The sequence below is a fragment of the Onychomys torridus genome, chromosome 1 (assembly GCF_903995425.1).
Source record: "Onychomys torridus chromosome 1, mOncTor1.1, whole genome shotgun sequence".
NCBI classification, from domain to species: domain Eukaryota; kingdom Metazoa; phylum Chordata; class Mammalia; order Rodentia; family Cricetidae; genus Onychomys; species Onychomys torridus.
The window spans coordinates 72,128,208-72,153,277 of record NC_050443.1 but is presented as its reverse complement, the minus strand read 5'-3'; the positions used below and the strand labels follow the sequence as shown (position 1 = coordinate 72,153,277).

The 25,070-nt window shown below is 41.5% G+C and overlaps 1 protein-coding gene across 1 annotated transcript in view; it reads right to left on the bottom strand.

The window, feature by feature from the left end:
* Positions 1-24,813, bottom strand: part of LOC118574393 (lysosomal Pro-X carboxypeptidase-like) — a 52,232-nt gene extending 27,419 nt beyond the window's left edge. The window contains exon 1 of the mRNA XM_036175285.1: positions 24,552-24,813. Within this exon, the coding sequence (XP_036031178.1) occupies positions 24,552-24,716 (165 nt within the window). The 5' untranslated portion in view covers positions 24,717-24,813. The remainder of the gene's footprint in view (positions 1-24,551) is intronic.
* Positions 24,814-25,070: the final 257 nt, after the last annotated feature.

Here is a 25,070-nt window from a genome sequence, read left to right as displayed (position 1 = left end):
GAGATTTTGATGTCTAATACAACTTACAAGAAAAAAAATCCAATAAAGGAACTAAGGCTTGTTACCAAAGTGACTGATTGACATTTGGGACAAAGAAATTACAAGATAGGCCTATGCATCCTACTGCACCAAAGAGCAAAGGCATGCTTAAAAACAACAGAGTTGCATTAATAGATGAAGGAGCCAAAGACAAAGAACTATTTATTATTGGCTCACATTTTAATAAGCTTAGCATAAAACAGATTGTCCACAAAAAAAAATAAAGATTGTAATTGATTGAAGCATTCAATTCATGAAAATCACTAGTATATGTACTGGGTGGTTCTGTGTGTCAACTTGACACAAGCTGGAGTCATCAGAGGAAGGAGCCTCAGTGAAGGAGCCTGCTTGAGATCCAGCTAGAAGGCATTTTTTTGTTAACTAAAAGTCAGTTAATGCAGAAAGATGACGTAGAGACATGACAGTCCTGCAAAGTTACTGATTCAGGCAAGAGTTATTAATGGCATTTAAAAAGACAACAGAAAACTAATTTTCATATGATGTAACAATGATATTGCAAACAACACTCCTGTCACTGGGACGATCCTCACCTTAATCTAATGATTAATATTGACATCATGGATGGTCAGGCAGGCAAGGCATATATGCCTCCTCATGCATACAGCATAAAGCACATATCACTTGTGAGTCATTCTTGCAAAAATTTTCCATTCTTATCTTAATCCTGACTTTAGATTTACTCCAAAGGAGGGTCTACAGAGGGTGGCAGAGTAAACGGAATTCTCTGAAAGGCGGCTGGGCAAATCTGAGGGTGTATATTTTACAGGGCAATGGATGGCCACAGGATTGCTTTAGATTAAGTGAGTTTGAAGGAACATAATTACCAGAGAACATGCCATCCAGGATTGGATCCTACTTTGAATAAATAAGATGCAAGTGATAAACTGGAGTGATTGTGTTGATCTTAATACAGACAAGGAATTAAATGATACTAAATACTTGATAGAAGTAACTACATTATTCTGGATGCATAAGAAAATTTTTTCATTTTTTACAGCTGTACCCTGAAAGATTTGAGAGATAGAATGTAACACTATCATCTTGGAATTACTCTAGCATGAATAAGCAAAGTGAATGTACATGAATTGAAGTTTCATCTACGCTGAAAGAAATAACATACTTAGGGTACTTAGACTTTCAAAGACTATGTTTTGACATAGTTTCAAAAACTACATCAAAAATAAAAAAGACAAACATTTTGAAACTTTGGATATATTTTTAAGGTTTTATTTTTTTACCTTTGAAATTGTGAGCCACCACTGAAATATAACTATCAAGTCTCTTAAGATGATAACATTCACATACAACTACAAGAAAAAGCTATATCGGAGCCTTCAGGATGATGGAGGCTAAATAGCTCCATGATTTGAAGGGACGATATTAAGGATGCTGGGCCTGGTCCTAAGAGGGGAATACTGAAGATGGGCAAGAGATAATGAATTGCATGAACTATTCTTACAGTGTCAACAGCTTTTTTTTTTTTTTTTTTTTTTTTTTTAGGATTTCTATAAGTGTTAAACCAGAAATACACCATGAAATGTCCTCTGAATTCCTAGTATCCTCCTGGCTCCTTCCCATCATCAGGAACATCAACTGCAGTTACAGAACTAGGTTTTCAGTACCAAGTAGTCACACACATACACACACACACACACACACACACACACACACACACACACACACACACACACAGGGGGGCGGGGACGGGACGGGGGCGACACGGACAGTGCGCCCTCTGCTGTCCAGACTGAGATCCACATGTCACTTTCCAGGGCCTACAGTGGGGACTCGAGAAATCACAGCATGAAAGGACCACAGAAGCAATCTGACCAGCACTGCTCTAAGCAAGCTGAGCTCAAAGGGCCCAGAAGCCTTGGCCAGGGTCAACAGAGATGGAACTTCGAATCTTTTCTACAACTTGCCTTAGGGACATAACAAAAGTAGGTTATATGCCGTGAAAGCCTCACAGGCATGACCTGGAAGAGGAAGCACGTTTCACATCACATGCATCAGTTCTTTCTAAAATACAGTAAAAAAGAAAAATTCAGAAGATGCTGCCAGCTTCACTGTGTGGAGATGTGGCAAGGATCTGAGAGCAGGGAGGGCAAGAGGGAACGAGGTCATCCTCTAAATAAAATCTACCATGGCAAAGATATGTCTGCATTTTTAACTGCTCGAGAATAAAACATACATCCAGAAATAATACCAAATCTATTAAGCACAGTTGGGTGACAATTTGGGGGCAGTAAGGACCGAAAAAACACAGAGTACCTGCTTCATGCTATCAATCACCTGACTGTCTCCGTTAATTGTGGACATTAATGTCTTATTATAGGATGATGACCCTCAGAGAGGTCACATAATTTCTTAAATAACACAATTCTTTTTCCATGCGTTGACAAACACTGCTTCCTAAGCTCTTTGTGTGTGTTTTTTTTTTTCATAACATACAGTTAGTTATAAATAAGGGCTGACAACAGGCTTCACCCCTCACCAGGAGCCACTCAAGAATCTTCCTCCAAAATCTGTAGACACAACCATAAGTCATTTCCAGTCCAAAAATACATGGAATGTTGGTTCTTTTGCTGACCTTGATGATAATCACTACTACAGTGCTATGTTTAACTCAATTAGGTCAACTGATTTAAAAAAGAATCGCACTCTTTCTCAACACTTTCATTTTAGGAACTCGCCATATGGTGGTCTTACTTAGGCACCCAAATACACAATAATACCTAGCAGAAATTTTATTAAAGATATAAAAGGTATCTGTCAGGTATAAACATGACAAAAAAGAAAGAATGAGTCAATGCACCTTGAGGGAGGGCTCTCTTCTGTGCAACCCCAACCCAGATAAGAAAATGAAGACCTCCTCTCCCCACTTCGATGTGTGTGTTGTGGGTGAGTTCAGAGACTGTGGCAATGCATTCTGTTATTTTCTCAAACGGGGTGTGACAATGTTCCCAAGCACATTTGATTCCTGAAGGGAAGGACATCTTCACGTAGAAAGGGCACAAGACCTCAAAGAAGGAGCCAAAACTGAGAAAAAAAACAGAGAATACAGGCAGGCCCTGTAACTGTCTCTGGAGAAGCCTGTGTATCCCGAGTCAGTCCTAAACTGCAAGCTCGGGCATTCCCAGAGCTAGGATAAGAATGGAGAGCAATGCCATGTCTTATGAATGAAAGTGTTGTTGGGTATGACTCTCTGTTTATTCCCACTTTACTGTGTCAAAGCTATTGAAAACCTATCTAAACACTCCATGTTTCTTTGTCTCTACAACAGGAAGACAAGAAACACTGGAGACTGAATGTAACTGAAAGAGTTATAAGGGCAACAGCTTTCCTGGACGGGAATGTGATGGCAGAGAAACGATGACAAGAGAGGATGAATCTGACAACCAGGAATTCTTCCCTCTGCCTCGCTGCTAATCCCTGAGCTCTTGCTTCCACCCTTTATTTTGGTGTTGGAGTTAAACTTAAGACTTTATGCATGATTAGCACACACTACAAATATATATCCTAGAGTCCACAAGAATGGATGGTGGACATTTCCTCAGCTACTCTTCAAATGAAACCTCCAACAAGGAACTAATCTTACTCACATCTTAAGTTTGGACTTGTAACCTCCAGAAATAAGAGGTTGTTTTCACCTCGCAGCTTATAGTTCTTTGTTCCAAACGCCAATACTGAAGGTCTTTCCAGGGGGATGGCATTGGAAATGAAGTCTAAAGGAGGCAGCCAAGGAAATAACTTGAAAAGGAGGAGGGAAAATGTAAGGGCCAGATTACATGTAAACCAGAGAATGGTACAGAATGAGTCTTAGAACTGAATGGTGTACAGGGTATTCCATCCTTGAGCTCACAAATAAGCACTAAGGAATCCAAGAATGTTAACATTCAGGGTTGTTGTCTCTTCAATGGAAGGGTTATATTCCTGTTTTCCACCCAGAGGGCTGGGAGTGGATATAGTTAATACCCTGATAACTTGTGTTATCTGTAGGGCCAGGCCACACCCAAATCCTCCAGGCTATTAAATTTAACCCAGATTCTTTCTTCCTAGACCTTCATTGTGAACACTGTTTCTCAGTCAATAGCATCCATCCTTAAGGAAGGTGTCACATGTATGTACTTTGTAGCACTTTGTAGTACTTTGACCTTAACCACATTAGATTCCACCCCCCCCCCAGGCCCTTAAGCTATGAAACCCATCTTTATGAAAGAGGTCTGTGGTGATACTTTAATTGTGGTGAAATGTGATTTTATTTGTATGTTAATAAAGTTTGCCTTGAAATCAGAGGTCATAGTCAGGGACAGCAGTCAGGCGGTGGTAGCCCACGCCCTTAATCCGATCACGTGGCAGGCAGAGTCTCTGTGTGGCCAAGGACACAGCCAAGCATAGTGATGTGAACCTTTAATCCCATTTAATCCCGTCTCTATGGTACCAACCATAGAAACTAGGAGGTCTGTATAAACAGGCAGTGACGAGGAAGTCATGTGGCTGGGCTTACAGTCAATAAGAAAGGAGAACAGGAAAGCAATAAAAACACAAGTCAGACATTAGAAGGTCTCTCTCGGGGAAGCTAAAACTAGGTGGCTCTTGCTCTGATCTCTTGGGCTTTAACTTTGTATTTGGCTCTGTGTTTCTTATTTAATAAGACTGTTTAGAAATTCGTCTATAGAGGTCACAAGTATTTTGCAAAAGACTTTCGATTTAGTTATGCCTTAAACTTTACTGTGCACACAGGATTGAGATAATTGATACCAAGAAACTTTTTTCAAACTTACAATTTTGTACTTAAATGCCTAAAATAAACTGCCCAGTGTCAAACTCTAGAAGTCTGAACCAACACCAGCTACGGAGTCATGCTGAAGATTTCTTTCTTGCCTCATGAAAATGTCACTCTGCTGGCCCTGGTGTTTGCGGAGACCCCCATACTGTAGATGACCTGGGAGATTTTTAAATAAAGGGAGATGAATAAAGAGAACACTACAGAAAGTTCCCAGTGGAAGATGATTATAGAAAACTGGGGGAATAGATTAGCCAAATTTCAAATCCTAATCTATCTTCAATTGCTACAATAGAAATATTAATTTTCCATTTTCATAAAATATCCTAGAATGAGCACAAGGACCCCTCTGATGAAAAGAATGCGGTACATGTATCTACAGTGTCTTTTCAGTAGCAATCAACAAAGAGAACATCTCCTAGACAGCAGCTGCTATCATATGACTCATTCCTAGATGACTGTGCAGAGCCCTGACTGTGGTCATCTAGACACTAAGGGCCGTGCCTCAGTACCTAGTCAAAGCCATAAGGCTGGCATGCCCCATCCCTAGTATTTGATAAAGGTAAACAAAGCATATTCTATTTGATTCTTTTCCCCCAAAACTCTTTGAGGCTATTGATAAAAAGCAAGGGGCTAAATTGTTCTTAGACTTTTTGGTTCCTTTTCTGTGCTGATGAAACACTGGACACCCTGGACCACACTCTTCACTTTGTTATTTCTGAAGAATTAAGAAACTACCTTTCAAGCCAGTGAGATAGTTCAGCAGGTAAAGACAGCTGCTATCAAGGCTGATCACATCCTTGGAGATGATCCCATCCTCAGAACCCACATGGTAAAAGGAAAGAACTGATTCCAAAAGTTCTCCTGTAACCCCCAGACACACACACACACACACACACACATATACAGATATGTGCACACACAAACCAAATTCACAAAATTAATGATTAAAATATAAAAATAGTTTAAATAAAACCACTTTCCTATAATGCTACAGTACTTTCATAAACATCAACCATGTAAAATGACACACCTTTGCCAGTATTTGTGTTTTCTTGGTGATAGCCATTCTGAGATGCATTCTTCATGTTATTTTGATCTGCATTTCCATAATGACTAAGGAAGTTGAGCATATTTTCACGTATTTATTGGTCATTCATGTTTCTTCTTTTAAAAACTGTGGCTCTAGTGGTAATAGCTAAAGTATGGAATGGGCCAAGATGCCCAAGACAGAAATAATGAAAATGGAGTGTATATATGCATGAAATTTTATTCATGCATGAAGAATGGAATTGCTATTATTTGGGGAAATGAATGATAGGGATCATTTGGTTGTCAGTAGTTCTCAACCTATGGGTCATGACCCCTATGGGAGTCGACCGACCCTTTCACAGGGGTTGCCTAAGACCATCAGAAATATCTGGTATTTATCTTTGATTCATAACAATAGCAAAATTACAGTTATGAAATAGCAATCAAAATAATTTTATGGTTGGGGGGTCACCACAACATGAGGAGCTGTATTAAGGGGTCACAGCATTAGGAAAGTTGAGAACCACTCGGTTAAGTGAAATACATCAGACTCAGAAAATTGTTACTTGTTTTCTGTCATAAGCACAACCTAGTTTTCATTCTTATATATAATGAAAGAGGGATTGTTTGGGTGGAAGGGAGGATTTAAAGAGAATGGAGAATAAGAGAAGGTGATGGAGACAAAAAGAAAGACAAATACTGCCTGTTTTCTCTTGAATGCGGACTCTAGACTCAATTATCTACAGAGACAGGTGAAAAAAGGAAACTGTGTGGGGCAGGAAGGGACCAGTACAGTGATATACTTTATTTTAGTATGGTAACTAACAAAATGAAGATGGGGACTATGGAGCAAGCACAGTGCTTCCCAGGAAGATGCTCTACCACTGACCTTTATCCTCAACCAAGAAATTAAATTGCTGCAGTTACAGAAAGAACATGAAAGACCAATACTATGTCATGATGCTAAAATATGAATCACCCTTGCCCAGGGAGATCCTCTGCAAATCACACTTGTGACGAACACTAACTTAGAAAACATGCAATGCTGTCCTCCTTGTAGCTGATGTACTTGTTTTAGTACTTGTTGTACTAAAAACCATTATTTGTCACACTGAAAAATGCATGGTTTTTAAAGGACATGGGGGGGGGGGGGATGAACTTTACAAGGTCCCCACATGAACAGTATCCGCCAAAGGAAGCAACTAAAGAAAGCGATTGTTAAGTCCTTTTCCTCCTGGGGAACTCCAACATCAAATTTTCAATACTGATTCATTATACAATGACCTCCAGGGACTTCTTATCATCATCTTAAAAATACACTCTCCAGACCACTCATTGTTTGGCGCACTGTAAAAAAGATAAAGGAAGGGGAAAGGACATCCTCGGCTAAACCAAAACTTGGAACAATAATAGCAAGTTCAAAAGGGGCCCTGTGGCTTCCTTTGATTACTTTCAGGTGCTTTGGCACTACATCAACATCTTTGATGACAACTGCCCAGAGTTAATAGGATGTACAAACACATGGCCGTCACTGGCTAAACACACTGACAGGACAAGTATTTGTTGAGTCACCACATGGGGCAATTAGCAGAAATGTTAGGGTGAACAGGATGCACATGGTCTCGTGGTCACAGCACTTAGTGTCTGGTGGCAGATCACAGGAAAGGTGAGCGCGTAATCAAGTAGACAAGTTTTATTCTGACAGAGCATCACAGAGGTCAAAGGAGGGTTGGATGGATAGGCTAGCATCAAAGCCCTGGGTTTGAGCCTCAGCACCCTAATAAAACAAAGCAAGCATGTCTTATAACTATGCTATTACAAACTCCAAGATAGAAAAAACAAAACCTGACTAATTAGTCTGCCACTTATACTTAGTAAAGGCATCCCCTCCCTCGAAAACTACAGCACTGGCAATTCGCAATGGGAAGGGAATCATCACCATTTGCAAGTCAGATTTTCCTCCCATGCCTCAGACCTCATGGATGGAGCTCATCATTTTGGAATGACCACTTTTACTCATCCTCAAAACAGATGACATCCTGCTTTCCTCTTGTCAAGTGCAAGTCAGAAAACCTCAACAAGCCCTGCAGGTAAATAAGCACATGATGGAGACTAGGGGAGAGCAAGAAAGAATAAATCAAAAGCCTGAGGAAAGCTAGAGGGTGGAAATGTGTATTATACCCACCAGCCCTTGTTAAAAACAAAAGGAATGCGTCATCACAGAAGAAAATCTGTCAACTATTAAGGTAGTGGGAGAATGGCGCAGGAGACACAGCCCTATGTGCCACTTGGAATCCTGAATGGGTCTTTTCAGATCCTTCACCTCTACACAGGGAAGGCTAGGATTTATGATTTTGCCATAGAAAAGTTTTATCTGAAGTTTATATTCAGACATTAAAGGAGAAAAGCACCTAGGAAAAGTTGATACATACCTGAGAAGGATGTGAGGATTCAAAGATTGCCATTAAGTGTCTTGCCAATAGCCACACATAAGATTTTCATACAGTATATGTTGCATATGTATCACAGTCACTTCTGCTACCTCTCCTGTCCCATACTCCCTCCCACATACCCCCTCCTATTTCCAAATAGTACTCCTAGTACTGTCACACCACATCTCTGGATAAGGGCATGCACATGCCATGGCTCATGTATGGAAGTCTAAGGACAACTCTGGGTGGTAGCCCTCACATTCCATCTTGAGACAGGATCTCTTTGCTGTTCAATAGTGTGTAGACTTGGCTAGCTGGTCCATGAGATTGCAGGGTTTTCCTTCTACGCCTCCTATCCTGCTATAGAAGTCCTGGGACTACAGAGACACTACAATACCCGTGTGAGCTTAGGGAATTCAAACTAAAGTCTTCGTGTTTGTGTGACAAGTGCTTTACCCATTCTTTGTAATGACCTACTGTTTTTCACTAGGGCTGCTTATACAAACATGGGCACCTTCCCAGCAACTACACCACTAAAGGAAATGTTTCTCCCTCCTCTAGAAGCTATTACTACTTAGGAATACTCAGAGAGGGTGGGGCTTCATGAGGTAGTACATGGACCCCATCTTGTGTGGGTAATCATAGTTTCTGTGAGTTCAGAAGTCCAATTGCCATGCCCAACTCCAATCCTTCCTCAGGCTTACATTCTCCAACCCCCACCCCCTTTTCTGCAATTTTCCCTGTGTCTAGGAGAGGGCAATAGGGATGTCTTGTTTATGGCTAAGCACTCAACAGTCACTTATTCTCAGTCCTTTGATGAGTTATGAGTCTCTGCAGTTACTGCTTTCCACTGCAAAAAGTAGCTTTCTCCAAGCAAAGCTGATGGAGCACTGTTCTATAAGCATAAACATAATTATTTAGGATGCTGATGGCAGCACTATCCTATGAGCATAAACATAATTATTTAGGATGCAATTTGACAGTTACATCATGTCCATTTAGCAAGACAGCAGCAGTAGCTTCCCCACTAAGGAACATGACCTCCCTAGACAAGGGCTTTTCCCAAGGTTTATAGTACCAGACATGGAGTCTCTCCTTTGGAACAAACCCATCAGAAAAGCTGCTTTCTCCCACAGCAGACTTGCCACTACTACACTAGTGGACCTGGTCAGCTGGTAGTTCTGCACAAAGGGTCCCCAGCTAAGGAAGCTGCTGATGACAATCCTCCCCCAGCAGCCTGCATGGCACCAGTGGCAGAATGAATGAAGGCTAGCATCTAGTTACATCTGGTTCCAGTTTGTTTTCTCTGTGTTCTGTAACCAGTGGCTCCTTCAGCTAGAGGATCTTATAACCTAGTTATGTGGGCAAGCAACAGCCATAGTATTTGCCTACAATGTTCTGAAAGCTTAAGGGGCCACCCTGACCAACTAATAGGGAGGCAGCCCACTCCTAACACTGGGATTTTCACTTCATAAAAGTGTCTTCTAAGAGCAGCATTATCCACTTTCCCAGGATACCTCCGTTCAAACTTCTTCTTTAACTTAGCAAAGGTCAGGATTGCTTTCCATGCATCTTAGCTTTGGCTAAGCCTCCCTAAATCCCATCCTCTCCCTCCTTTCCTTGTCCCCACCTCCCCACTTAAACCTTAGAGTTCTTATTTAAAATTTCTTTATAAAAATACTGTCGGGTTGGGGATTTAGCTCAGAGGTAGAGCACTTGTCTAGCAAGCAGAAGGCCCTGGGTTCGATCCTCAGCTCAAAAAAAGAAAAAGAAAAACCTGTCACTATGCAAGCAATGTGTACAGTGAACTTTGCTAGTTGTAACAACACCCTTGACTCTGAGCTGGTGAGAAAGTCTACTCAACCCCAAGAGTGAAGGGTTCTTTTTTCTCCTGATGCCCTCTTAATTTTCCTTGTGGATTTTATCTTGTCTAGGAGATAAATACCAAAGTCTCTTTTCCTCCAATAGAACCATCTTCCTGCAAAGGAAGTTGTTTCCACCATAGAATTTTGTCTCCTCTGAATGCCTATGCTCACACATTTCTTTTCCAATATCTTATGTTCACCCTGTAGTAGATGCATTCTTAGCCTTATTTTTTCCATTATGAGAAACATTTTTCTTTGTATGAGTTAGACAGTGTTTTATAAAATGGAGGCTATGATTCATTATTGGACTATAAAATAAATTTAATGATTCATGGCATCTTTTAAACAAAACTACATTCCACTGAGCAACCAACCTACAGGTTTTCAAATTATTTTTTATCTTAATAGAAAGTCCGAGTGCATTATGCCCCTGTGAGTATAACTGTATACAAATAACAACTACCTGTTAAACCCCATTCTGAGAAATAATTACAGTTCAGACAGTCTCATCAATTAGAGCCCATTTAACAGCCAAATGGATACCACAAACAGTAAATTCCAGGGCAGTGTGGGGAAGGAAAGCTCCTTGTCGGAGAAAGTCTTGTAGGAGAATTAAGATTGAAGCAGGGTCCAGCAAGGCTGGACTAGAAGAGAGACTGGAAGAACAGAGGTACTGAAGGGCTATTACAATGTAATCTGGAACTACATGGAATAGGAGGTAAATAAAGAAACAGCATGGACTAGGCTGGGATGGGGCTTGGTGGCACAGCACTTGCCTTGCATGCAGTACGGTTCTAAGCTGACTGGCAAGCACCACAACAAAGGAAGACATTGACGTGAAGAGGCAAGTATAAATTGGGAAGAAATCATGAAAGGTTTCAGTGATTGGATTTGGGGGATAGGTGTGAAGATGATGAAATCAGCCAGTCCTAACATTAGTGACTAGGTTAAGAGAGACATAAAAAATAGCAGAGTGGTTTTAAAAAGGAATGTGTCGGGCGGTGATGGTACATGCCTTTAATCCCAGCACTCAGGAGGCAGAGGCAGGCGGATCTCTGTGAGTTCGAGGCCAGCCTAAGCTGCAGAGTAAGATCCAGGAAAGGCTCCAAAGCTACACAGAGAAACCCTGTCTCCAAAAAAAAAAAAAAAAAAAGAAAGAAAGAAAGTAGTGTAATAACACTAATATTGTAACTAATTGATATAATCTTTACTAGTCTGGGATACCTCTATCTGGAAAGAATGTTAGGGAATATAAGCATTTAGTCTTAAGGTGCTCAAACTGAAGAACCAAAGCCAATTTTCATCAAGGTCTTATGTGTTTAGATGGAGCTTAAAAACCACTTGTATTATTATTTCAGCTATCCATGAACTGAGCTAAGGTAGAGAGTCAAGACATCTTAGAAGGCCAAGGAGAGATGTTTCAAAACCTACAAGTCAAGCCATGAGATGCATGTCATCACCTAGAGTTGCCTGCACTTGTGAGGTGTGTGTTCAGAAAGATGCGCCTTGGTGCTACAGAACTTCCAGGTCCACAGACATGAGAGCGAGGCAGATGCACCCAGGATCAGAAAGAGGCTCAGTATACATGGACCCGTCTTATAATGAGTGGTCATGCCTTAGAAATTAGAGCACAAACTTGGGCAAGACGTCTCTTCTTAGCTGCAACTTCTCATTCTCATGAGAAGACAAAGGTCAAGGGAAAAAAAGGAAGCCCATCAGCACCAAGGACAAGACAGCTGTCACCCTGCTTTTCCATAGGTATCATGTCCCATGAGCTGCTCCCTCAGAGGAAGAAGCCATCAATGTCAGGAAGTGGCGGAGGTTTCCGAGTGTTTAAAAGGACAGTGTCTGCAGCATGACCCTGCTTCAGACTACTTAGAAATAAAAATTGACCAAGAATAACAAGTACTTCCTTACTTTCCCATCTGATGAGTCAGAGCCATTGTCTGGCTTGTAGATCCTTGTTTAAATTGGGTTATTAAATCACAGTGTAGCTGGCCAAACTTACTGAGTGTAGACAAATATAAAATATTTTTTTATCATATGTGGACTCCTAAGGAAAACTTCCCTAAATGATCCTTGTATCAAAGCACAGACACACACACAGACACACACAGACACACACAGACACACACAGACACACACACTGGGGAAAGGAATATGAATTAGTAATAATGCTAATTACTAAAACTTAGTAATTTTTAAAAACATTTTCTCAAAACCACAAATGTTCGACAACATAGTAGGAAGAGAGGAATTAGAAAGGACATGAGTGCATGAAAGACCTTCTGCCTGAACAGAATCTCTACCATTGTTTCATACCCCAGAGCCCCATCTCAAATATCATTATCTATAACAAAAGGAAGACTGGGAAATGGATTCCGTCACAAGATAATGCCTATCCCTTAGGCTCATTCTAATTCCAAAGAGAAACATTTTAGAAGCTCATTTCTGTCTTCAGAATTAGGAGCCCTCCAAATGGTCAACGTTCTTTCATATCCCTTTTTAGAGTAAGTGCCTGAATCATACTGAATTATCAGTGGCCATATTCCTGTGATATTTCCCTGTACATGTTAATTGATTTTTGTATATTTTCTCTAACTTAATTTGTGTTCTAATGTATTCCAGTGGACCTTCAAGGAGCAAAGGAAAATTTTTTCTTCTCATCTCCAGAAAGCATGTCCTAAAGGCAGCACTGCTCAAAGAAAGCTCTGGAGGAAATGTGACATTAACAACCCATTTTGTTCCTAACTAATGTGTCTGCCTATGAAATGGGATTGGGAAGCAGCATAACACCATGGGCTTGGTAGAGGCAGGAGCACCAGGAGACTGTTCCTCACCAGTGGTAGCACAGCAACTTGAGTTAGGAATATATGTGAGGGCAAATGAAGATTTATAGATAATTAGCCTTGTTTTTTAACAAAATCATGCTTCCTTTAGCTCTCTAGTACATTTGCGTGGGAGAGAATTAACCACCATGCAACTATTTTTTTAAGTGTGTGTACACATGCATGTGCATATACACACATACATGCCTTGACCGTGCTAAGTATAGACTCACCACAGAAATACACCTCCCTGCCTGCAGCAACCTTTAAGAAGTCATTTTTCTTTTTTTTTAATTGTATATATTCATACATATGTGCATGCATCCATGTGTGGAAGCCAGAGATCAACCTCATTGTCACTCCTCAAAACCTAACCACCTTGTTTTGAGACAGGGTCTTTTACTGGCCTGGAGTTAGCCAAACGGGCAAGGCTGGCTAGCCAGCAAGCCCAAGGGATCCACCTGTCTCCACCTCCCCATGCTGGAATGACAAGTATACATCACCACCCTCAGGTTTAAAAACAAAAACATGAGTTCCAGGGATCAAACTCAAGTCCTCATGCTTCCAAGGCAAGCACTAAACTGACTGAGCTATCTCCCTAGTCTACATTTTTCTTAATGTTTTCATTTTTACCCTATCAACTGCCACAACCTATATACTAAACGAAGAAAAGCAGGGGGTTAACTGTTGCTTTCTGAATCTCTTTGTAGGTAAGCTGGAAGGAGGATTCAAATAGAAGTCTGTCTGCAGTTTGCAGACTACTAAGAAGAACACAATGAAAACAAAGAAAACAAATAGACCTTTTTATAAAATAATTATATTTTAATTTGCTTATCAAGAAGAAACAAATCTTCAGGACATAAATTTACAAAACTGTCACTGTCCCCCATACATACAGCTCTTTCCTACTTCAATGTATATTGGTGTGGAGAAGAGGGAAGGCACAGGATACAGATAACAAGATTTGTTAAGAGAATACATACTAAGTACAATAACATTCGGTGTGCCATGGAAGAACATGGGTGTTGTCAAGATAATGGTCAGGTTTTTGAAAAGGAGTAAGGCAGCAGGTGTGGTGGCACACCCTAGAATCCAAGCACTCTGGATGCAGAGATGGGTGGGTCATAGTTTGAGGCTAGCCTGAACTATGCACTGGGAAGCTGTCTCAACAAGAAAGGGGTAGGGCACTAGTAGAAGGATACAAAACAAATACCCTAACATAAGGCAAGAATAAGACACCTACTACCAGGGAAGTATAAGGGGCTGGCCAGCCACACTCTCCGGATTTCAAAATGACTGGCGGCGACAGTGTCTGTGATGGAGCTTAGGACGGACGGACGGATGAGGCTGATAAAGACAGGAAAGGCTAACCAAGACACAATGGAAGGTAACAGTGTGGGCCAAGGGACAGACCGGAAAGGAATGAGCATGTGTGGAGAACGGATTAGCAACTGGAGCCACAGAGTAAAAACCCGACAGTGCAGCCAGACTGTTCTCCCCCATTCCTACCTTGGCCTAAGACAGGGTCTCACTCTGTAGTCCTGCTGACTTGAACTCATGACAACCCTCCAGCCTTGGTCTCCCAAGTGCCAGGATTACAGGCATGAGTCACCAACGAGGCTCAGGATAGTGTTCTTAATATAGCAAACAATAAGGAACCACGGCACATGCTGAGCAGAGGAGTGACCTGATTTAGATGATGAGTGGGGCCCATAAGAACAGCAGTAGAAAGGGGTCAAGAGGAACCACCGACTGGTCTTGTTTTCCACAAGTCAAGGCGTCACAGCAATGGGGTTACGACGACAGTGGGGGTACACAAGTGAAAATAATAGACTACAGATGGAATCAACTCAAACATTACAAGTGAAAAGATTACAAGAGAAAAAGAGCCCAAGATAACTAACACCTCAGGCTCTGAGGGCTTCTTTCTCCTTGAGTTTAAGGTCCTTTCCTCAGAGAAACTGTCTGAACACACGAACATGCTGAACATTGCTGTTCTTAGCTTTTCTAACTGCTATACCACACACACACACACACACACACACACACACACACACACACACACACCCTACCCCCTCCACTTATTTGTTTCAAGATAATCATTACAAGTTGTAATCGTTTTAATTACTTTGTGTGTATAGGTGTTTTGCCTTCATGTATGCCTGCGCACCACATATGTGAAGTACCTTTGGAGGACAGAAGAGGGCATTAGAGCCCTGAAACAAGGTTAGATGGTTGTGAGCAGCCATGTGGGTGCTATGAACTGAACTCTGGTCCTCTTGGAGAAGCCAGTATACTTAATCACTGAGCTACTGCTGCAGTCCCTCAGCTGTAATCTTCTTAATATGTATTTGCTTGTTACATTTTTATTGCCCAGGCAGAAAATGAGCTCCTCAGAAGTCAAACTTCTGTGTCCAAAGCCATGCTTGATGTATATAAACATATCTTCAAAATGTTTTGTAATAATTGGCCCACAGAGAGAAAGTCAGACATATAAGAAACTTCACCTAGAAATATCAGGAGGCAGACTAGAATAGTGATTAAAATAGCTAACACTCTGTGGTTCAGTTTCCCCATGAATAAATTAGAGATATTAGTACCAAGATGTTACAGACAGGATCACTTTAAAAATGAATGTGTGTGTGTGTGTGTGTGTGTGTGTACACTTAGAACACTGCCTGGTACATAAAGATAGCTCAAATGGTATCTATTATTTATTATTGGGATTATTTGTGGGGGGATGGAGATGGGGAGGAGAAAATTAAACTGGGCACAGAAGACTTGATGTGAGAGACCATCTAGAAAGGGTTTGATAATAGCCTAAAAGCAGTCCAGGGGGAAACCGTGGGATTAAGTGTATGAGTGTCTTCCTGCTGCAGCCAGAAGGGACTAAAAGCAGACAGATGGGAGGTCAAAAGGTTGGAGCAAATGCAAGCTCTGGTCTGATTTCTGTGGTTTTAACACCCTTTCAGGCACACCCAAATTCCTCTTGGAAATCTTTCTTGCCGTTCCTTCCCCGATATTCCTCTTATAATCATATGGAAATGAGGTAGGAAAGGTCACATTTTTTTTTCTCCTTTTTTATCCTGTCCCAGCCACAAACAGGAAGCATGGATATAAAATAGTAAAGAAAAGATATAAAGCAGCATGGATGCACAGGAAAGGTGAAACAAGTTGGCTATGTCTACCCAGGCCAGTGCCACAATACTGATGGTCCTCAGAGTGCCCAGGCTCCAAAGCTATTATATACTGCCTGTCAGCCAAAACAAAGCAAATTTTTGTTATACCTCTCTAAATAGAATATTAAATGATTCAGATTCATTGTAATTTGAAAAATATAGAGAAGTAGAAAGTACAAAATGAGATTTCACCTATTGCTGATTTTTCCAGCACTGCTAAAATTACCCTTCACTCTCTGCACAGTTAGTTATAAACATACTTGCAAACCTATTGGATCCTGTCAAGTAATGGTGTGGCTCTCTCAGTACCATCCCATTACTGCTCCCTGAGATGGCATGGGTTTGCTCTTTGCTTCTAAGTCTCCCTTTTTCCTCCCAACTCCTGCTTTAAAATGCCATCATCAAACTAGACAATCTTGCCGGCCCTCTTGCACAATCACTAGTGACCCTGCTCACTTCCCCTCTTCCATGACAAGTCTACCTCCTTGCTTACTACCATTCCACATAACACCTTTGAAATTTTTTTCATTTATCTTGTTGAATTTTCTTCCATCTTCCAATAATTTTGTGTGCTAAGTGTTCACTACCTCTTCTTCAAGTCCTAGATCTTGTCATTCCCAGTCACACCAATCTTGCAGTACTCTGAACATCAGGCATTCAGCTTCTTCTTTCATTACAGTCCACCCTTTCTGTCAAGAGTCCCTAAACCCTTCAGCCTCACTACTGTCCTTTACCCCACTCATTCCCATGCCCCTGCTTATATGGCTTGATTCCCATGGCCAATGACTGGAATCGTGCCTTGAAATGGTGCTCTATGGCCATGTCCCACTTAGTTATCTAGGCTAGCCAGATAATCAAGTGATCCTCCTGCCCCTGCAGCCTGAGTAACAGAAAATGCAAGCACACTTCACCATACCCAGCTACAAAAAGCATCTATAAGAAAACACCTCCACTAACTCCTCTGTTGTTCTTTTCCATCCATGACTTTACAGCTCATCTGCATACTAAAACAGGTTCAAATATTTTTCCTGCTCCACCTTTCTTCTGAACTCCTGACTCAAGTAGCAAGTCTAGGAACAAGTTCTTTATCTCCTCCCATCCCCAAACTTATTCTTCCCAAAGCTTTCCCCATCTCAGTAAATGGCAATTTCATCTTCCGATCTGTTCAGGTCAATAAACCATGAAACCATCAATTTCTACTTATCTCTCACCCCACATCTAATTCATCAACTATACCTCTCGACTGCATCTTCACAGAAATCCTGAACTTGAACACTTCTCACACCTCCACTACTACTCTATAATTCAAGCCAACACTGTAATCTGAATTTTTTTTCCATAGCCTACTCTTCCTGCTCCACCTGGTTCCCCTCCATAGTCCATTCTTAACACAATAGCCAGATCACATCTGTTAAAACATTACCTAGAATATGTCACTCGGGCTGGAGAGATGGCTCAGTGGTTAAGAGCACTGACTGTTCTTCCAGAGGACTTGGGTTCAAGTCCCAGCACCCACATGGCAGCTAGCAACTGTCTAACATCCTCACACAGGCATACATGTGGGCAAAATACCAATGCAAATGTAATAAAAGTCAAAAAAGAATGTCACTCTTCTGCTACTGATCCTCAAAAGGCTCCTCACCTAATTCTTAATACTCAATTCTTCATGGTTCCCATGTAGTCTGTCCCCCTTTTCTACCATCCTACCCTGACCCCTACTTCTCCTTCCTTTGCACATGTACCCTAGCCACACTGGCCTTGGAATTGTTCTCACCAGACCCACACTTATCCCTGAGTTTGTGTACTTGTTCCTCTCTGTGCCTAGAATACTGTATAGAAAGTTCTTCCCCCAGTCACTAGAAAAGTGCTTAGAATAAAACAGGCACCCCCAAAATAATAGATAAATTTGAAGACACGTTTGCTGTGGTTTGGGTATAGTTTGTCCCCTCCAAGGATTTATATGTTGAAGTTTGGCCATGAGCAAAGATGTTGGTAGTTGGTGAAATCTGTATGAGGTGGAGCCTAGTAGGAGGTAATTAGGTCATGTGGGGCACTCCCCTCTAAGGGATTAACTCATGAAATGAGTTTTCCTATGATGTGTTATAAAATAATGGGCTGCCTCCTCTGTGTTCTCTGGCTCATCATATATCTCCTCTCATTAGTTCCTGCCATGATATGATGCAGCCACCAAAGCCAGTGGCATACTACAGCTTAATTTGTCCTACTCAACACAGTTCTACTATTTATAAAGTACTCCCCTTCAGGTACTTTGGTATTGCAGGGGGAAATGGATTAATGCAATACTGTACACTCATTTTTTCTGTTTTCGTTTATCATTAATGCATGAACATTTTCCTTCATTGTCAGATGTGCCTTAAGACCCTAATTTTTAAGAGCTGATAAGACTCAATTTTACAAATACACCACAAATCAAAACAAAACAAAACAAAACCAACCAAACAAAATATACCACAAACTAGTTACAATTTCAACTTGCAAACTAGTTTACAAATGGGATAAACTGGGTGTGTCTTCCTTTGATTTTTCTAAATTTCAAGTGTCACTTCTAAACTAGACACTGAAGTGTTCTTTGTCTAAATCCCATAGAGCACAAAATGGGCTAACAGTGAAACCTTAAAGTGAATTTGTATGTAGTTATGTTTTAATGTTAGCTGATAAAACATCAGACATTCAGCAAATAGAATTACTATTTTAGTCATCTTATTAATAAAAGGTCATTCTAACAACCTCCATTACCAAATTTTCCCTCCACATTTTGCCAAAACTCAAACTATAATATAAAAAAAAAATTAGCCAGAAATGGTTTGGTATTTCCTTTTATATGCCTACATGAGAGAAAAATCATTTCAAGAAGAAAAACATTAATTCCTATGCTACAAGTTTATTAGCTTATAAAACAATGGTTTTTTTACAATTTATACAGGATATTTTCCTATTTAGACCTCAGGGCTACCTTGGGATCCACTAATAAGTGAGACCACCATACCCCACCCCAGCAGCTTCAATTCTAGATAGACAAGTTATGTAACCTCTTAGTTAAATGTGATATTGTTCAGTAGAAAGAATGTGTTTCTCTTTTAATGTCTGACAAATTCCATTTTAAAAATGTAGGGAAAAAAAAGACACTAGAAAAAGAATAAAACAATGGTACATGAATTAAAAATCAGAGCTGGATAGATGGCTCAGTGGTTAAGGGCACTGACTGCTTTCCCAAAGGACTGGGGGTCCAAATCCCAGCACCAACACGGCAGCTAACAACTGTCCGTTAACTCCAAGATCTGACACTCTCACATAGACTTACCTGCAGACAAAACACCAATGCACATAAAAAAAAAAGTAAATAAAATTTAAAAAACAAAAAAATTAAAAATCACTTGTAAAATAAATATTATCATGGTAAAAATTATGATATTTGAGCGGGGCGGTGGTGGCACACACCTGTAATCCCAGCACTCGGGAAGCAGAGGCAGGCGGATCTCTGTGAGTTCGAGGCCAGCCTGATCTACAGAGCTAGTCTAGGACAGGCTCCAAAGCTACAGAGAAACCCTGTCTCGAAAAACCAAAAAACCAAAAAAAAAAAAAAAAAAAAAAAAACAAAAATTGTGATATTTGAATAAACTTATGTGCATAAATTATTTTTAAATACTATGAAATGTATGTTATTTTCCTGTCATTGTTTTGATTGGAATGCTTTTATACACTTTATTTCCACATACTTCCACTTTGTTTTCAAAGGTCAGGATCTTTAATGTGGTGTTTCTCTGAGTGCTCCTCCCACCTCACAATGATCTGCTCATGCTCCACCCTTCCAGGAAGGCGCACCCTCAGACAGAACAGAATGTACCTCTGTTTTCTTGTGTCTCCCTCTACCTGAGTGGCACCCCATATGTGTTATCATTCTGAGATTTTTTTCATTTATTAAAATGTCCTTATGGAGTTTAAAAAATAAAATAAAATAAATGCAACAGAAAATGTTCAAAGAGATGTTCATGTTTTCCAGAATAACAATTTTAGCTATAAGCAATTATTAAATATATTATTCTGAATGGAAAGAAGTAAAATAAAGCATTAAGCAACAGAAAGATACGAATAATTATTAGTTAGTATTTACTGACTGCCCAGTGATTTACAATGTGCTAGATGGGCACCTTGCACATATCACCACATTTCATAACAAATCTGTGAGATATGCAGTATAATTATTACCATTTCACTAAGTATATAATAGGGCTACCTCCAAGTAATTCATCAATTTACTCAGGGCAAAAACAGAATTCATTCTCAAAGCTGTTTGTCTCTAGAACCTATGCTCTTAATCATTACCATACTTAACTTCTACCCAGCCCACCACCCTCCACCATGTAGATCAAAGCCAATCCATCACATCTAAGAGGCCAGCTCCATGACCTCTAAGATTCCATCCAGAAAGGACTCCATCATCAAACATAGCAACAGTTAAGAATCCATACAATACTAGTTAAACTTCAGGCCTAAGGGAAGGTCAGCAATAGAAACCAATGAGGGGAAAAAAAGAGGGAAAAGATAATTATCAATTTCTTCTTCTAAGCAGCTCCCTACAGCTGCATTTTAGTGAACATCAGGCAAAAGTTAGAAAGGGGAACCCAAACAGGAACAGAAAGCAGAACTGAAAAATGTACATAACAAAATCCCCCTGCCCACTGAAGCATTTACCCCACAACTAAGAAAGGAGATATGGAAGGCCTGCAGGAGTGGCCATGAGGCCCACACTGGAACAAGACATAGACTACAGAAATGCTCACCAGCAGTTAAGAATAGCTGGGTGCAGATGACCAGAAGTTTTCAGTAGAGGTATAACCAGAGCACTCCCAAGTTAGGCTAATCTGAAAGGCATAATCAGCCCACCCAATGGCTGAGCAACGAGATGGATAATGTACTCAAACAGAAATAAGCAGAGATAAGAAATTCAGGGAGATAAAAGCAAAGGCTGGAGAAAGCCCTCCTGGGCCCAGGTAGAATTAAGAAACCTGGCAGATGGGGGCTGGAGAGATGGCTCAGTGGTTAAAGAGCACCGACTGCTCTTCCAGAGGTCCTGAGTTCAATGCCCAGCAACCACATGGTGGCTCACAACCATCTACAATGAGATCTGGTGCCCTCTTCTGGCCTGTAGGGACACATGCAGGCAGAATACTGTGTACTATATAAATAAATAATCTTTATATATATATATATATATATATTAAAAGAAACCTGGCAGAAAGAAGCTGTTCAAGAAACCTGGCAAAAAGAAGCTGTTCCTTGTGTTGGGATCCTGGTGACCTTTGATTCTATTTCTATTTAAACATCTGCCTTGCTGACTAAGACATCTGTTGCCACCATAGCCAGATTAACATGTTGTCTTGGAGCTTTATTCTACTTTTAAGAACATACTTCTATTAAGAATGTGTAAGCGCATGAATTATGAACCAAAAGCTGTGGAGCCCCCAGCTGGATCAGGCCCTCTGGATAAGTGAGACAGTTGAATAGCTTGAACTGTTTGGGAGGCATCCAGGCAGTGGGACCAGGATCTGTCCTTAGTGCATGAGCTGGCTGTTTGGAACCTGGGGCTTACACAGGGACACTTTGCTCAGCCTGGAAGGAGGGGACTGGACCTGCCTGTACTGAATCCACCAGGTTTAAATGAATCCCCAGGGGAGTCTTAGCCCTGGAGGAGATGGGAATGGAGGGGAGGGGCTGGGGGGAAGGTCAGGGTGGGGGCGGGAGGGGGGAGGACAGGGGAACCCATGGCTGATGTGTAAAATTAAAACACAAATATAATTTTTTTTAAAAAAAGAGAATGTGTAAGCAAGGGCTAGGCAGATGGCTGTCGGTAAAGAACCTGAGGTCTGACTCTCCCCCATACCCACACTCTCTTAAAAACTGGGCATGGCTTTTGCCTATAATCCTAGAGTTGGGGAGGGAGAAACAGGAAAATCTCTAGAGCTCATTGGCTAGCTAGCCTGAATTCAGTGAGAAATGCTGTCCCACAAAGTTAGATGAGAAGCAGTTAAGAAAGAAAACCCTCTGCAAACATCCACACATACATGCACGTGCACCTGTATACACATCCACATACCCACACTAACATGTACATATACACACGACTACACACACACACACACACACACACACACACACACACACACACAAGTACAAATAGGGAGATACAGCTCAGTTGGTGCTTTCCTAACATGCACAAGCCCTGCTTTTAATTCCCAGCACCACATACACCAGACATGGTAGTGAAAGCGTCTAAAGTGTACAAGCCTAGAGTATGAAGTTTTGCTGAGTAAAGCCAAACATACTTGCCAACTACTGAAAACGTAAGTCTTAAACCATCTTAAACAATGGGGGGGGGGGGGGGACAGCTCAGTGAGCACCTGTTGTGCGAGCATAAGGACCTGAGTTCAGATCAAAGCACCCACATCAAAAGTCAGCCATGGCCCCACACTTGCCTGCAACCCCAATAGGTGAAGACAGGATCCCTGGGACTAACTGCCTGCCAAGCTTCCAGGTTCAAAAAGAGAACCCGTCTCAAGGGAATGAGACAGAGTGATAGTGCACAACACCTGACTCCTCCTCCCCAATTCATATGTGCACTTACTAGTTCAACACACACACACACACACACACACACACGCACACGCACACGCACACGCACACGCACACGCACACGCACACACCCAGGGAAAAAAAGACAAAGGAAAATAAATTAGCAACATTCTATCCCTCTACCCTTCCATTCCCCTGATGCATTATTCCCAGGAAGATTTTAGAGATCATGTTCTAAAACTTCTTCCTCTAACTTCACTGTTAATAACTGGATGTTGTAAAGAGTTATATGTGTACCAAAAAATTCAAAAAGCTCCAGTACAAAGATTAGGGATAGTTCCATGGTGAAAGGCCCTGAGTTCAATTTTGTTTTTACAATAAACAAAGAAAAAAGTGTTTACTTTAAAATCCCAGTATAAAGAAAGCAGATTGAAGCAGAACACCTCAAGTATAGGGGGGCCAGAGAGAGAGGAAGTCCTAGGGTTCCTAATACAGCCTTCATTTCAGCTAGACCCAACTAGCCTCCATAGCAGCTGGCTCCACTAAAAGGTCTTCCTGGGTAAAGTGTAAAATGCAGTGGGTCTGACTTCAGCTTCTCAACTTACAAGTAAGGAAACTGTCATAGGAGATGAAAGGCGCTGCTTCCAAGACTTCTGCTACCTCTGTTAAAAAGGAAATACTATCTCTGTGTGATAAACCCAAACTTAAATTTCTAGGGTTTTTTAAACTTCCAAAATAAATTGTTCTACAACCCTATGTGACTCCTCTTCCCCAAATTCCTATTCAAACTTCACATTAGGAACCATGCATCCATACCTGCCAACTTAGGACAGCTAGTCTGCTAGGGGTATATTACCTGTGCTCATTTAACCATCACTATGGGTTTCGGTAAGTCAAGAAAGGTGGCTCAGAAACTAACTGTAACCTGGCCAAGATTACGAAGTTAGGCCGGGCTCTTGCTGTGATTTCTAAAGCCAAGCTCAGACTCTTGCACTCTTTCTTAATCCCAGTGCCTTGCCCATTCATGCCTACGACTCCTAGAAACACAGGCTTGTAGGTGTCCCTTGTCATTTCAGGGCACACAGGTACTTTTCCATTCAGTCCAATAGGGCGATACCTCATGCTGCAGCTAAGCAGAAAGGCATTGGAGTCGCTTAAAACTGTGAACTCAAGTTAGAGACCTGATCCTTACACTCACCCTGGATCTGAATACAGACCTTCAACCTCTAAAGGGAGCATTTCAGCTGAGAGGAGCAGTTTAGTGAAGAAAGCAGGCTGGCGCTTCATAGTACTAGTATTATATAACAGGTACATTAGAATTCGTGTTGAGAGAACTAGCGGTCACGGTTAAGTCTCCATACATTAGAATCCGGGTTCAGAGACCTGGGGTAAAAGTTTGTCTCCACAATTTGGTTTTGGCCAAGGCTTTAAAAAAAAAAAAAAAAAAAAAAAAAAAAAAAAAAAAAAAAATTAGATTGAGGCATCCTCTGAGAGTTGGTTGTGAAGAGTTAAAAATATGTATCCCGGACCTCCAAAACGGGAGGAATAAATTTCTCTTTGTCTTTGTTGGGGGACAAGGAAATACTTTTATTGATAAATTTTAAAGTAGGGCTTAAGGCCACTCTCCAGAAAATGTAAACTAAAACCAAAGCAAGTCCTAAGTATTAGAGTTAGAATTTGAAGTGGGCGGTGGTGCTCCATCCAGCTTCACTAGCCAAGCAAGGTATGGGCGGTTGGTACCTGGGACTTGGAATCCCTGCTTCCCAGCCTCCGCTTACCTTCTGTTCAAAGTAAAGAACTGAGTAGCTATAGGCTACAGCAGGGTCGGGTGTGGGGTTGGTTGGCAAGCTCAGGCTGCTCAGGGTCTCTGACCTAGACCGGATCGTCGTGGCGGCCCCGAGCGAGAGGAGAGGCAGGAGCAGCAGGAGAGGCCGGCAGCCCATGGCTCGGGCTGGCAGCCACAGTCTGGGCAGCTAGAGAAAGAGGGCCACCGCCAGAAGCGCGCAGCCTAAGCCCGGCCCAGCTCGGAGCTCCGCCCACTGCGGACTAGCTCCTCCCCGCGGGAAACCCGAAGCCTGGCGGCTCCCGGCCGCCCAGACATCGCCTCGGCCACCCTAGCCACACGCCCTCCCCCTCCTCCCCGCCTGCCTCCACTGCGGTCACCGTCTACGTCGGCCTTTATCCCGTAGGGCTTTGCCCCATCCTTATCTATGGCGCCCCAAACCCTATCGCTACTCTGGGTCACGCCATATCCCTGCCTTTATCGTCACCATCACAGTATCCCCGCAACCTCAGCC